Here is a 14,216-nt window from a genome sequence, read left to right on the forward strand (position 1 = left end):
TCCTGCTGGAACTAGAATGTGGCGGCAGGGAGGAGTCTGAATGTCCCCGGAGGGCCGGAGAGACCCACCCACACATGGGGTGGGCCTGGGGGTCCTCACTGTCCACCTGCACCAGGCCCAGACTCTGCTCTCCACCTCTGCCCCGTGCAGAGAGGAGGCTGCACATTCAGGCAGAGCGGGGTCTGGGATTATTAGAGCCCTTCGAGGAGCACTGAGATGCTCCTTCAAATGTTCCAAACACCAGCCCGGGCTCTGCGCGTCCGGGCAGCTCCCCCTTTTCTCCGGCAGGACCTGCCTCTTCCTCACCTCAAAGCACTTCCACAGAACACCAGTGTCCACAGGAGTTTTAGAGACTTTATTTATGTATAAACGATTTAAACACTTTGCCATAAATTATCTTTGCCTGTCCCTAGTCTTTGCTTAGCAGCAAATTAAAATTAATATAAAAACTCGATGAACAATTCATACATGTATATTACAAAAAAGTTCCTGTACCAAAGTTCTTATTAGACTTTTTTTTTGTTTTGTGTTTGTTTTTTAAATTTTTTAAATTTTTTTGTTTTTATTTTATTTTATTTTTTTAATTTTCTCTCCTCGTGGTGACTGTCATGTGATTGTCTCAGTTTCTGGACCAAACAAACACACTAATAATTTTAAATCTGAAACAGTGATTGTGCCTTGCGGCTTATGTATGTACAGGGTGATCGGAAGTGGTACCTGTTAGCAAAAGAGTGTCACGATGCTGCACCTCTACCGCGACTGATACCCACGGACTACGGAATCTAAACAGACTACACCCTGTAACTGCGTATAACTGTCCACAATGGAATCTCCAAAGACAAAAGAGTATGAAATTTATCTGTAGTGATTATAGCCACCCTTTTGAATTAAATTTTACACTCTGCGCTCAAATAAATCAGCTCAGGCCAGACTTAGTTGGGACCTGAGAGTTAAGTGCTGGATGGTATTATTTCGTTTTGATTTTTGAAAAGAATTTCTTTTTTTTCCTCTTGGGTTTTTTTTTTTTTTCTTTAAAAAGTATTTCCAGTGCTCACTCCTCCACGTTTATCCCCCCCCACCCAGGTGCTACACACAAATCACCCCCAAAGTCGTGTTTTAAATGCACCTGTATTTGCTTAAACGAAAACGTCTAAAGTATTTGTCCAACGAGCACAGTCTGAATCGCTGTCCTCAGCTGGTCTGGTGACGCCGGCCCTCGCGGATGTCTGCAGGTCGCTCACGTGTGAATGAGTGAGGTAATTGGATATGAGGCCTTCTCGTCTGTCTTCATCGCTTTGTTTTTCGGTCCTGTGTGTGTTTGTTTTATTTTCTTGTTTGCTTTTTGTTTTTTGTTCTTTTGTTCCTCTCGGACACTTCGCGTCTCTTTTCTGCGTAGCAGACCCAGAACAAGCGGGTCATAGTTTAGGGGAACTTGGAACGTGTCGTGTGTTTGTTCATTCATTCGTTTGTTTTGTTTTCCTCCGAATTCTCAGCCGGGCTTTAGTCTACTTCAGGATGTGGGACTTTGCGCTTGGACAGTAGCATTTGAACTCAAAAAATGTGAGCTGTCTTGCCACTTGGTACCTAAAGCAGCCCAGCCGCAGTGGCCCTGTTAGATCGTCATCTCCTTAGGAGAGGAGAGAACAGTTACGCCTGCTGAGCCATCCAGACGAGGGATGGCAGCAGATGATTTTGTTACCTCTTGCCCATCTCATTCTGTCTTAAGAACTGGATGTTGCTGCTACTGTCTGCGAGCTCTGGGTACTGCTCCACGGGCAGCACGTAATAGCCCTCGTACCCTTGCACGCGCCCGCTGCTCAGAAGCTGCTGCTTCTCGCCCTCAGTCCACAGGCGGCTGCCCTCTCTCCCGTCCCTGGCTTTCTGCTGCTCCTTGGCCCAGGCGGTGCCCAGGGCCCTCTGCCGCGCCTGGTCCAGGACTCGCGCCTTCTCTTCGTCCAGGGTGTCGGGGGTGAGGCCGTAGCGGATGCTGAGAAGCAGCGTGGAGTACTGGAACTCAATGTTCGTGAACCTTCGAGTCCTGCCGTTGACCAGCAGCGTGGGCTGCGACACGGTCACGTTCACCCCGCTCTCCAGCACCTTGCGGCCGATGGTGGTGCCCAGCGTGACCAGGTCACCGTCGGCCGCGCCGATCTTCACAAAGTAGTGCGTGTCCCTGCCCTCGATGCTGTAGTGCATCTTGTCCAGGTAGTAGGCGTTGTTCAGCACAGATGCCACCTTGCGGCTGTCCTCGCTGGCGATGCTGGACACGCCCGTGGTCACCCGCCCTTCTTTGATGGCGAACATGATGCCTTTGCCGATGATGGGCGTGGTGGTGGCGAACCAGTGGCCTGCTTTCTCCCGGATGCTGGCGTGGAGCTTTTTAGAGATGACCTGCCCTTCCAGCGCCATGAAGGCCTGATTGTGTCTCTCTGTTGTCTGTTGGACTCCTGTGATCAGCTGTGGGCATAAGAAAACAGAGAAGGCTGAGAGGATGGGCTGGGCAGTGCCTTCGAAAAGAGCAAGACAGAGAATTGCTTGCAACTCCCCGGCAAGAACTAGCGCTGGGTCCGTACGGACCTGAGCTCATAGAGGCTTACCTTTCGGAACTATGGACGGCTGGCTGGTGACCAGTGCTTCGATGGTGTGGCCTGTCCACCTTGTAACTGTGCCACTAACTAAAAAGTGAGAGAGGCTCGCCACCTTGCTGGTGCGGGCACTCTGGCCTATGAACTTACCACGTCTTGCCATTGTCGGAGAACAGTGTCACTTGGTGCTCTGAGGCTTTGGCAGCTGCCTTGCACCCTTCAGACCCAGGAATGTCCTGGTCTGGAGGGCAGGATGTTTGTTTGAACAGCTGTGAACATCACCTCTGTAACCTAGGCTTCTCTGAGGCCAGTGACCTGGATATTCATTAACGTCCTTGGGCTAAGACCTTGCTACTCAAAGTGTGGCCAGCAGGAAATGACCCACCAGGATCCGCCCTGTTTGAAAAGCAGGATCTCAGGCCCCATTCCAGAATCCCTGAGTCAGAAGCTGCATGTTAACAGGATACCCCAGGTGCCCTGTGTGCCTATTAGTGTTGGAGAAGCACAAGGTGGCCAAGAGATTCGGGCTCTGAGGGCCAGAGGGAATATGTCCCGGCTTCGAGTCAGTGGCTTTGGATCCTAGCCCTGGCTCTGCGGAGGGATGAAATCGCCATTATCTCCTTGGCCTTGAGTTTTCTACTCGCAAATTACAACTTGTCTCAATTGGCGGTTGGGGGACAGGCTGGGATAATGGGAGAGGCTGTGTCGGGGCGGGAACGGCACTTAGATAAATGAGGGGAATGACGGCTATTCAGCCTCTGAGTGGTCCCCAAGGGGCAGGACCGAGAGAACGTCGTTCTCAATTACCCAGCAGCTCCTCCTTGCCTCTCTATAGTTTGACAATCTGGACAATTATTCAGAGCAGCTGAGACCTTTCAGACAGCGCTGAACACCGGTGCTGCAGCGGGGTTATCCGAACGCTGACGCCCGCCCCTGCCACCCCGTTGTCACAGAGGTCTCGGCTGCACCCAGACTGAAACTGACCACCCCTCGGTCATCACAGAAAGACCCAAGCACAAATTATGTTCTGAAAACTCAATCTGTATACGTTTGGGCCATAAAGCACTGAGGTTTTATGTGGGGCATAAAAATGTTCTTTAATGGGACAGAAACTGCAAACCACGGTTTTATTACGTCCCATAAAAGGCAAAAGGGTTATGATCTTATAGGCAGTGCAGATGGTAGGTTGTTGCTAGATTTCTCTGTGCTGTTGTTAATCAAGGAGCGACTCAAGGGTATATGCTGAACAGATAATGATACCACAATTAAGGTAATAATTGAGGTTGAGAAGAAATACGTGCTGTGCCAGACAGGTGACAGCACTGTCATTCGCTTTTCCTGGGAAGTCTCAATGTTTCCTGCACCTTTTATACCCAGCTCCAGTGTTTTCCTCGACTGGCATGGCCCCTGGCTCCCAGGCAGGTCTGTGTACAAACGGGAACGATGGCAACGATTTGGATTCTTGGCAGGAAACCTCTGCTTACCTGTCCATTCTCACTCGCTTGACTCTCCGACAGTTCATAGGAGGAGGCACGAAATACATTTTGGCTCTTGGGAAGCCAGGAATGGATGTTGCTAAGCTGAAATCCAAACATCACAAGCCAGCTTTTCACATCTATGGTGGAAACAAAAATAAAGATTTCTGAAATCATGACGGATAGAAAGCAGCAGTGGATCTTGCAGAGAGAACAAAAATCAAATGGGTGGTTGGGCATGGGGTCCAACAGGAGAGGGAGACAAGAGCTTGTGAATGTCTCCCGGGTCCAGACCCAGAGCTTTTTTTCCATGGGTTCTAGGAAGTCCTTCTAGACATGGCCATTTGATAACCACCATGCAGAGAGTAACAAGACCCGTGCTGGAGTAAGATGCAATATGGCTGTGTGACCTTCGGCAAGTTTCCTGCCCCTCTCTGAGCCTCAGGTTCCTCAGATATGAACTGGGATAATCACTGTACCAGTCTCCTTGGGTCGTTGTGAGGATCAAAGGAGAAAATCCATGTAAAGAGCTTCTCAGAGTGCCTGGAACATGGATTGTTCAATAAATACAAACTTTTTCATTTGGCAAGTATTTAAGGAGCATCTGTTATGGACCAGGTGATGTGTTAGAAGCTAGAAGATACAGAGACTGACTGGAGGGATAAGTGAGGACGATTGTCACTACGCAGGGCATATGGGGAGCTGTACTGAGGCTGGCTCACCGTGGAAAGGGCTTTCCACAAGCTGCACGCAGGCGGAACGCACAGAGTCCTCCGACCCGGGTCCCCAGGCTTCGTACTCTGCGGGGAGGGGCTCAGAGAGGGCACGGCATGCTCCGAGTGAGATGCCCTCCCGGAGTTCAGGGTCAAGTCCTTGCATTGGGAATTATACCACCTGCCCCAAGCGTCCTGCCCTTCGCAGAATGGTCCAGGTTCTCAGAATAAGACTCCTTGCTCAGTGACCAACAGGGAGCCCTAGACGGCCGTCCCTCGAAACACTGACATCACCACCGTGGGCCCAGAGTCCCCCAGGACTAACCTCATTGTGTCTTTGTTTCTGTTTATGACGGGCATCCCAAGATCATGCCTGACACCCTGTGTTCCACTCCCTTTCCTGCCCTGTCCCCACCCCTCGCCAGCCCCCTCAAATACTTCCCTTGGGCCCTCTGGAATTCACATTTGTCACCAGAAGACACACTCCTAGTGACTTCAGTATCTCCTCTAATGGTTCCTTTCCTCGTTGGCTCTCACTGAAGCTCTCTGTCCCCAAGAACACTGGTCTCCCTGCTTAGTCTCCTACAGTCACTGGACCTGGAGGGACAAGTGCTCCTTGTTGCAGTCGCCACTGACCCTTGGCCACTCCCCTGCGTTTCTTGAAGATTTCAGTTTCTGCTGCACTGTGGTCCCCTCCCTCCCTGTTCCCGAGTCAATGCTTAGTGACTACATTCCACAGCAGCTGATGCTCCTGCCATCCTGGCCTCTTGGTCCCTTGGCCCCTCCTCACTGACGGTCTGCCCCTCTCACTCGTGCCCACGCCCTGGACCTTGTCATCACCGATCATTCTGATCCCTTCATCACCTCAGTCCCACGCACGCCCCCCCTCGGACCCCTGCCTCAACTTTTTCTAATGACTTGACACCCATGATCCCTTAATGCCCCTCCCCACACACCTTCTGTCCACCCTAAACTCCTTTTCCTTGACTCTCAGCATCCTGGCTTCTCTTCTCTTCTTCTTACCTAGCGAGGACTGCACCATGGCCAGTCCTTGGCACCATTCCCTTGGGTACCTTCTGAGACCCCCCCTGCCCCTTTTTCATTTCGTCACCTTCCTCAGTGGAATCACCATACAGGTCGACTCCAAGTCTTTGCCTGCTACAGGTTTGCGCCTGTGCAGCTGAATGCGGTTGGGGAAAAAAAACATGACCGAGCTGCCTGGTGTCACTTTGCATTCCTGACCACAGAGCGCAGGCCTGCCCTCCTGCCGCCCGCTCATCTCAGCCACGTGCCTTTACTCCGTTCAGTCATTCTCTCATTCTCCTGGAACATTTTATTTCTTTCTATTTCCTAAAACCGCCAACACCCACTTTCTCTTCCTCCACTATGGTTTACAGTCTGTCTCCCCCACTCCGAAGGGAAACTCCCACCAGGTCAGGGAGTTTAAAAACCTGTTTTCTTCACTGATGTCCCCCCAGGGCCTACAACAATGCATTGGCACAAAATAGGTGCTCCATGAGAATCTTTAGAATGAATGAATGAATGAATGACCGAACACTGAACATACGTGGCAAACCTACCCTGACTCCTATCCGTGTGGCAGAGGATCCACCTGTACTCGCCTGAGAACACACTCTGAAAAGTGAGCATATAACCACCTCCTGCCCTGGGACTGGTGTGAAGGATTTCATGTTGACTTTGCTACCAAACATATAGGTAGGTAAGAACCCTCTCTCTAATGAGGAGGAATCTGGGATTCATGGTCCATCCATCTTTGCTGGGCACAGACTAGTTCCTTGAATGACTTGGCATCTACACACGTTAGCCATAGCCCACTGAAGAGTCATTTAAGAACGCAGGTTTGAAATTACCTTAAAAAGTGTGTCAGTACCAAGCCGAGAGAAGCCTAGTCATCCAGCAGTGACCAGAACACCTACTATGTGCCAGCTGGGTGCTCGGTGTTACAGAGCATTCGTTTCCCAAATTTGGGTATTCACGGTCTCCCATGATCATTTTTCTTTTTGGGGACATATCCAGGTATCACCTGTACTATTATTTACCCACGGATTAAGAGAATAATAAATTTGCCTTTTCCATTTGGGTAAATCCATTTTAAAAAAGAAACTTTATATCACTGCCATAAATGGCAAAGCAGGCTCACTTGCTGTAAACAGAAAATAACTGTAAAATTTAAACAAAGAAAACAAAGTCATGCAATTAAATCAGAGCAGGATTTTGTTACCTGCTACTGAGGGAGACTTAGACCTGCTCTCTCTGTTGAAAGGGAGATTAGAAGTGTTAATGAGGTGTTAAACACACACCAGCATCAAGTGGAGACTTTCTCCTTGACTGAATTGGAAGAATTAAGAGAGCATTGAAAAGGGACTGACTTGCCCCATCTGTGTTTCCATGTTATCTAACACTTCATGAGCATCACAAAAACCCGTCCCGTCCCGTCTTCCGCCAGCGGTGTGTGGGTCATGTGGGCCACGCCCAGGAAAGCAAGGCAAATCCCTGTCCTCAGAAGACCCTCCGTCACCATCTTGTCCCCTCGGAATCTCTCTCTCTAGCTCCGGACCCTCCAGTGGGAAGGCAAAGGTGACCTGAAGAACCCCCCCGCCTGTGAGAACCAGAATTTTAATGGCCGCTCCCACGAGCAGTGATAGCTCTGTCCTTGTCCTTGTTGTTGTTCTTCTTCCTTTTCCTCTCCCTCCTCTTCCTCCTCGTCTTCTTTAAAGTTTCTAACACAGTCTGGTTTCTGAGCCTCAACCTCTTCTGGAATGTTGACTCAAGTGGCCCGACCTCTCCGCCATTCTGCAGAAGGCACTTCTGGAAACTGCTCCCAGGCCCCCCCCCCCCCCCCCCCCCCGCCTCCTTTTGCAGTAATTGCTGTCACCAGGCGACAGGCTCCCTACACAATCTGCCAGAGGGAGTCCTTTGGCAGGAGCTGGGAGGGGCCCTGCCTAATAGCTCATTACTCCCTGTTCTCACGTTCTTCACGGCGTGTGATTATCCTCCCCAGCGACTCCTTCTGAAAGCACAGCATCTTCAGGTGTGAAGTGTAAATATGAGAAGAGGATAACTCGAGGAGGAGTGGTGCCTTCCTCCTCACTCGGAGAAATTCAACTCCACGAAATCAGACTTTACGCTAAGGTGTGCCCGGGGTTTGTAAGCCCAGAGAGCGGCCAGGGAGGAGGAGATGGGGGAAAAATACGCATTATCACAGGCTACGTCTAGGAGGTTCACTTATCTCAAATTTTGTCTGGGGTTTCTGGTTTGCTAAAGCAAAGCCACTCAGAGCAGAGTCTGAATCTATTTCAAGGTGACTCTGGAGACCCCTCCCCACATTCCCCAGGAATTCCCTTTTCAGTCTTCATCTGTACACTCCCAACCTCCGAGTCCATAGCTGCTTACAAATAACGAATGCATTTAGTAGCCTTCACTCCGTGCTGGGCACTTTACACGTCGTGATCATTTAATTTTCACAGCCTCACGAGGTGAGCGCAGTATTATCACCATTTTGCAGATGTAGAAACTACGGCTCAGAAAGGTTAACCGTTTGTCCAAGTCACACAGCAAGAGATTAGCAAGGCCAGGATTGGTGTTTGGAGATGAACCCAGGCTCTCACACCAGAGGGAACTGGCCTGAGAACAGGGCAGAGTCTGGGCTGAGTGTAGGTCCCGGTGTGTCCAAGACTGAGGCGTTTCCTGGGATGCTAAAATTGGAAAAGTCCAGGGTGCCGCAGCGTATTGGGAGGGAGCCTGTTTCCCGGTCTTTCTCGTACACTCTTTCCTCTCCTGCCTTCTCACCGCAGACGTGTCAATCATCGATATATTACCTTAAACAATAATTGTTGAAAACGGTGCTGCGCTGGAGCCCTGGGTGGGGAAGGAACCACTTCTTGCTCTCTCCACCCAGCCCGGCAGCTACACTTGTGCTCCTGCCCAGGTGCCCAGGCTGCTCCCCTTCGTCTCCGCATTCGTCGGTGCAAACAGAACCTCCTCCCGCGGCAGGGCTGCCGCTTGCATGCAAAGGGCTCTGTTTCCAAACAGCCACCATTCTTTCGCTTCTTTTGGATACCGCAGAGAGAAGGTTCTGTTCTTTGCGTTCCCCTCGACTACATCTTAATTACCTCTTCTGCTTAAATTGTGAGCAGCAAGTTCAACCACTCTGCTAGTCTCCTAAGTGGCAAATTAAGACTAATTTAGATGGGGTTTACAGATGAGCCAACATGCGAACAGCAGAGAATGAATCGGTGTTCTCCGCTCGGATCCACTCCCCGAGGGTCACCACGTGCGGAACGGGCAGCCGGTGTGGGTGGTGCCTGGTTTGGCCCCTTCTCTCCCTGGGCCCCTGCCCTCAGCTGCGCCTGCGGACACCCACCCGTGCACGCTGCTTCTCTGACTCTGCCCTTTATGGCAGACTCTTTCTGATGGTTTCTGGATTCAATTTTGTTGGACGTAGTTCAACTTGATTTGATTCCCATTTATGGAGTCTCCATGAAGCATTGGAAGGAGGGAGCCACCTTGCTATGCAGAAAACCCTGTATGAATATATGTGTGTGTGTGTGTGTGTGTGTGTGTGTGTTTGTGTGTATTTTGCTTTTTCCAGGGAACCAGGAAAGTAGCTGCTGGGGGTCAGTGAGGTTGACGGTGCCCTGTGGATGACTTTGCTTGGGCCTTGGCAGCAGTAGGTGTCTGTTCAGCCCACTCTGCAGGTTTCTCTTTACTTGCCTCTGGCTGACTCATTCCTAAGGCAACCAGTGCCAAGCCAAGCTCTGGGAAGGACATTGGCGTGGAGCAGGAGTCCCTCCTGTGGCTAAGGTAGGCATGGCCTGCCTCCCATTCATGCTGTCTCCTCTCCCTGCCCCACGGCCACCTGTTCAGACAGGCCTTCATGAACACCTTAAATAAAGGAGACACTTCCCGTGCCTCTATAAGCCCTTATCCTACCTTATTTATCTTTAGTTCACTTATCATTACCTGATACTATATGTGTGTGTGTGCTTTTCTGAGATGCACTTTAATTTGAAACTGCAGTGAACTGGGACAAAAGTCACGCTAACCCATGGGGTAAGCGAGGAAGCCCTGGCAGGGCCCCCTGGAGGGGAGGAGGGTTTGCAGACGGTAGCCTCGTTAACGTGGCCATAGCTCCTGGGCTCGCAAGGTAGCAGCTCCTTCTGCGTGTGCAGACACTGGGTTCAACTTCAGAAGGTCTGGAGCTCTTTAATGAAGCATCCCATGGCCACGAGTTGATCTGTAAGGTTGCCTGTTTATTTCTGCAGCACGGCACATCGAGGGCAGCACTGTCCTCCAGGTAGCTGCTGCCTCCTCTCCTGCCTTGCAGGATGGACAAGTGACCCTTGGTCAGCAGAGTGTTGATGCCTCTGTGGCTGGCCTGTGGCCAAGAGCTGTGAGGTTTCTGGAACTTGGGGGGCTTTGGTCTTAGGGTCCCCATTATTGCTCCTCTATACAATGCATGGACAGGTGAGATGGCCCTGGCCCGCTTGCTGAAAGTTGGCCGTTTGGGGACTGGTCACTTTGGCTCAATCTACCTTTCGTCTATAATCTATCATCTATCTATCCTGATTTCCTTGCTTACTTTCCTGAGGACATGGAAAATCTTGCTTCCCATTGCAAGAATCCCCAGTATTCAGTATGTGTTAGATACTCTATAAATATTTGTTAAATGGGTGAATGGATGGATGGATGGACAGGGAACCTCATTTCACCAATTTCTCACTTATCATGGGGAAGCAGACCATCTGCCCTCCTTGGCCCCTCCTCTATGCCCCTCTCCAAAGTCCCGCTGTCCTCTGGCTTTTGCTTACAGCCTCCTTCAGGCTTGAGCCCCCTTCTGCCAACCAAGATCCCATTAAATCGCCAGGTCCAGTTTCACACGGGCCCTTCTGCATTGTGTCAAAACTTGCAAATCTGAATTAATCTACACACACACACACACACACACATGCGCGCACCCTTGAGAGAAGGGTGTGTGTCTTGTTCACCACTGAATCCCCAGGATCTAGCATGGTTCTGGGGTCCCACTGCATAAATAACTGTGCAGACACCTGTGCGGTAGCAGACTTAATTCTGCTTTGTACTATCATTGGGTATTTGTATCCGTCTCTCACCAGGTGAGCCTCTGTAGGTAAAAAACTGGGTCACAGTCATTTCAGTACCTATGCTAGCTCATTGCTCTGCTAGCAGTGACAGTGACATGTGCAGATGCCCCTTCATGAACACCCACGCTCTACTCGCCAGGCACTGGACTTCGCCTACAGAAGTTCATTTACTTCTCACGGTCGCTCTATGGGATGGTTTTATCGGTGCCTTTTCACAGAGAAGGAAACTGCAGCTTAGAGAGATTGGACAACTAGCCCAAGGTCCTCTGGCTTATAAATAGAAGAGAGAATTTGAACCAGGTATTTCTGACACCAGAGCCCCATTTTGGGGACTTCTTAGGCTGCTCTCCTCTGCTGGGGTAGGGAGGGCTCTCACAAAGCTACTTCAACTGAATGGACTTGAAAGTGGTCAGGACATCTTCAAACGGCCCTCGTGACTGCTCTGTACTGATGTCCCTCACTTTTCTAGACACTGCACAGCTGCCGGCTGCACTGCCCGGGCTTGGCAGCCGCCTGGGACTCTCCTATCATCAGATGTCAGACCTTCCTTCCAAGTCCCCCACAATCTGCCAGGACAACCACCCCACAGGGAACCACTGCCCACGTGTGGCAGCCACGTCCTCACCTGTCACGTAATTCTTCAAATCCAGCTCATTGCTGAGGGGATTGTTGCTCTTGAACATATACAGGTTAAAGGGGGCCGGCTCCTTGCCCACGTTTTTCCACATGGTATAGTCTGGAGAGGTCCACCGTCCCGCCAGCACGTCATAGTCACGCTGGGTGAAGTGGACCAGCTTGGTCAGAGGGTCGTAGAGTCCCCCGTGGAAGCCGATGACCATCTGGAAGTCAGGGTTGGAGTCAAAATAAATCTCCCCATAGGCCGTGTACTGCAGCTGTTTGATCATGAGACCGTTGATGCTAAACACAGCCAGAGGAGTCCCTGTGTTGTCCGAGGCGACATAGTATTCCTCCCCGCTGCTGCTCTCCATGGCAAAGAGGTGGCCCTGGAGGTCGTAGTACAGCGAGGTGATCTCCGAATTGGAGTGATTGTAGACGTGGGTGACGCGGGTTGGGTTGTGCAGGTCAGAGTAGAAGTACTGCAGGTGGTGGCCCAGGTTGGTCTTGTAGGAGGCCCGCCGTCCTACGCCGTCGTAGCGGTACTGCACGCTCCAGCCGCTGGCCTTGTTGTAGGCTCTCGTCAGGAGGCCTTTGGAGTTGTACTCGAAGATGTCAGACCCGCGCTGGCACAGGTAGCCATCGTCGTCGATTTTGTACTGCACGTCGCCGAGTCTGGTTATCCGATCCCGGAGGTCATAGCGCAAGGGCATGAGGCGCACGTTGTTGCCTGGGTTCAGTAAGTGGAGGTTCCCGTTGAGGTCGTAGCTGTAGCGCCAGGTCGGCCGGTCGTTGACGGCCACGCTCTGGAGCTGGCCATCCCCGTCATAGTCATAGGTGTACTTGGTGGTGTTGGCGTAGGGCCCCAGCTTCAGCTCCCTCTTGATCACCCTGCCCATGCTGTCGTACTGCACCGTCATCCAGTACATCAGCGACCGGAACATCTCATACTGGACTTCCTTGATCCGCCCGTGGGTGTCAAAGTGCTTGCTGAGGGTCATCACCGCAGTGGTGATGATCTGGTTGATGTCGTAATAGATGACTCCAAACTTGCCAAAGTGCTCCACCTTGCCGGAAATCTCGTCGTAGCGGTAGAGGTCAACGGGAAGGGGGGTCTCGCTTATGACGGGCTTGATGCTTGCGATCCGGAAGCTGTTGTCGTGATAGGTGTAGTCGAACCTGGCGTTGACCATGCCTTCCTCGGAGAACCTGTAGATCTGCTTGTCCACCAGGGGCCCGATCTTCCGGTACCTGATGGTGCAGGAGAAGCCCCCGCTTTGGAGGTTGACCATCTTCAAAACACCGGTGGTCTCATCGTACCCGAAGGTGACGGCGGTACTGTCGTAGACGATCTCCGATAACTTGGAGAGTTTCCCATACTTGTAGAACACCTGGCGCCCGGTGCCCAAAAAGGACGTCTTCAGGATGCGGCCGTCGTCGCTGTAGTCGAAGATGACGGAAGCATTGCTTTCCGGTGGATTGTAGATGTTGCGGATGTAGCCGATGGAGGTGTGTGTGGACATGCTGTGCCGGGCGACGCTGGGCATGGTGACAGCGTGGAGACGGTCGGAGGAGTCATACTCAAATATATACTGACGCTGGCTCTGGAGCAGGAGGACCATGGACTGCAGAAAGGAAAGGGGGAGGGGAGCACATGAGTTGTCTCTTAAGGACCAAGCACTCAGATGGACAGAATTTATTCCATTCCACCAAATGTCAATTCGAAAGCCACAAAGAATGGGAAGCTTAGGCCAGAGATTAAATAGATTTATTTCCCCGGCTTGCCAATTTTGACGGATCATGGTGGTTGCCTAGATCACAGCTTCCCAAACTTTAATATGCTTCAGAATACCCAGGGATCTTATAAACAGGCAGAGTCTGATTCAGTAGGTTTGGGGCAGGACCTGAGCATCTGCATTTGTAACCAGCTCCTAGGCGATGCTGATGTTGCTACGACCATGCTTTGAGTATCAAGACCGTGCTTGGAGGGCTCATGTGAGAGGCACGGAGTTTGCCTCCGGGCTCAGTAACAAGGAGTCCTGAGACTGGGTACAAATGACTGCCGCTGGCCCGGCAGGCGAGAGGTGTGACACACATACTATGTTTTTTGCCACCCTGACGATATCTACAGAGAGAGCACGTCCTCCATTCAAAGCTACCACAAAGATGAAATAACCCAGAATCACTGAGTCTTCGGAAAGAAACAAATGGCCTCCACTAGAGGCAAGTGGGAGAGTCCCGCCTCCCCTGGTCAACCCAACATAATGGACTTGGTTTGAAAGATGCCAGTATTTTACGGCATAATGAGAGCAGTGTGCGGGATTCAGTGTTCTTGCAGAAGGGGGACGGCGCTGCCTGCGAGCTCCCACTGTGATGAGTGCGTGAGAAAGGGAGGAAGGGGTCTGGCCCGAGGGCAGTGCAGGTGAGAGGCCCAGGCTGACCAAGAACTTGTCTAATGACTAGATGGCCAGGGCAGCCTTCAAAAGTCTGGACATGTGCCCAAAGGGACCTTTTATTTTTTTCTTTTTTAACTGCCATTCCACCCTGACCTTTCTCCAGCACAGAGACCTGATTTTGGCACTTTCAGACATAGGGAATTATGCAGAGAGACTCTGTGGGCTGTTTCAGCCAACAGGCCAAGTAGGAGGGTGTTGCTCTGTGTGCTTGAGTTTTAGGCAAAATTCCCTATCCTGATGGCTTAAT

At 51.3% G+C, this 14,216-nt stretch overlaps 1 protein-coding gene across 4 annotated transcripts in view; it reads right to left on the bottom strand.

Moving 5' to 3' along the window:
- Nucleotides 1-334: 334 nt before the first annotated feature.
- TENM2 (teneurin transmembrane protein 2) overlaps nucleotides 335-14,216 on the bottom strand; it is a 1,161,672-nt gene continuing 1,147,790 nt past the window's right edge. For all 4 annotated transcript variants that reach the window (XM_045551217.1, XM_045551218.1, XM_045551220.1 and 1 more), the window contains 3 exons: nucleotides 11,524-13,138; nucleotides 4,070-4,200; nucleotides 335-2,457 (listed from right to left, as the gene is read on the bottom strand). In XM_045551217.1, coding sequence (XP_045407173.1) covers nucleotides 1,696-2,457; nucleotides 4,070-4,200; nucleotides 11,524-13,138 — 2,508 coding nt within the window. In that variant the 3' untranslated portion in view covers nucleotides 335-1,695. The remainder of the gene's footprint in view (nucleotides 2,458-4,069; nucleotides 4,201-11,523; nucleotides 13,139-14,216) is intronic.

The sequence above is a fragment of the Lemur catta genome, chromosome 5, assembly GCF_020740605.2.
Source record: "Lemur catta isolate mLemCat1 chromosome 5, mLemCat1.pri, whole genome shotgun sequence".
NCBI classification, from domain to species: Eukaryota; Metazoa; Chordata; class Mammalia; order Primates; family Lemuridae; genus Lemur; species Lemur catta.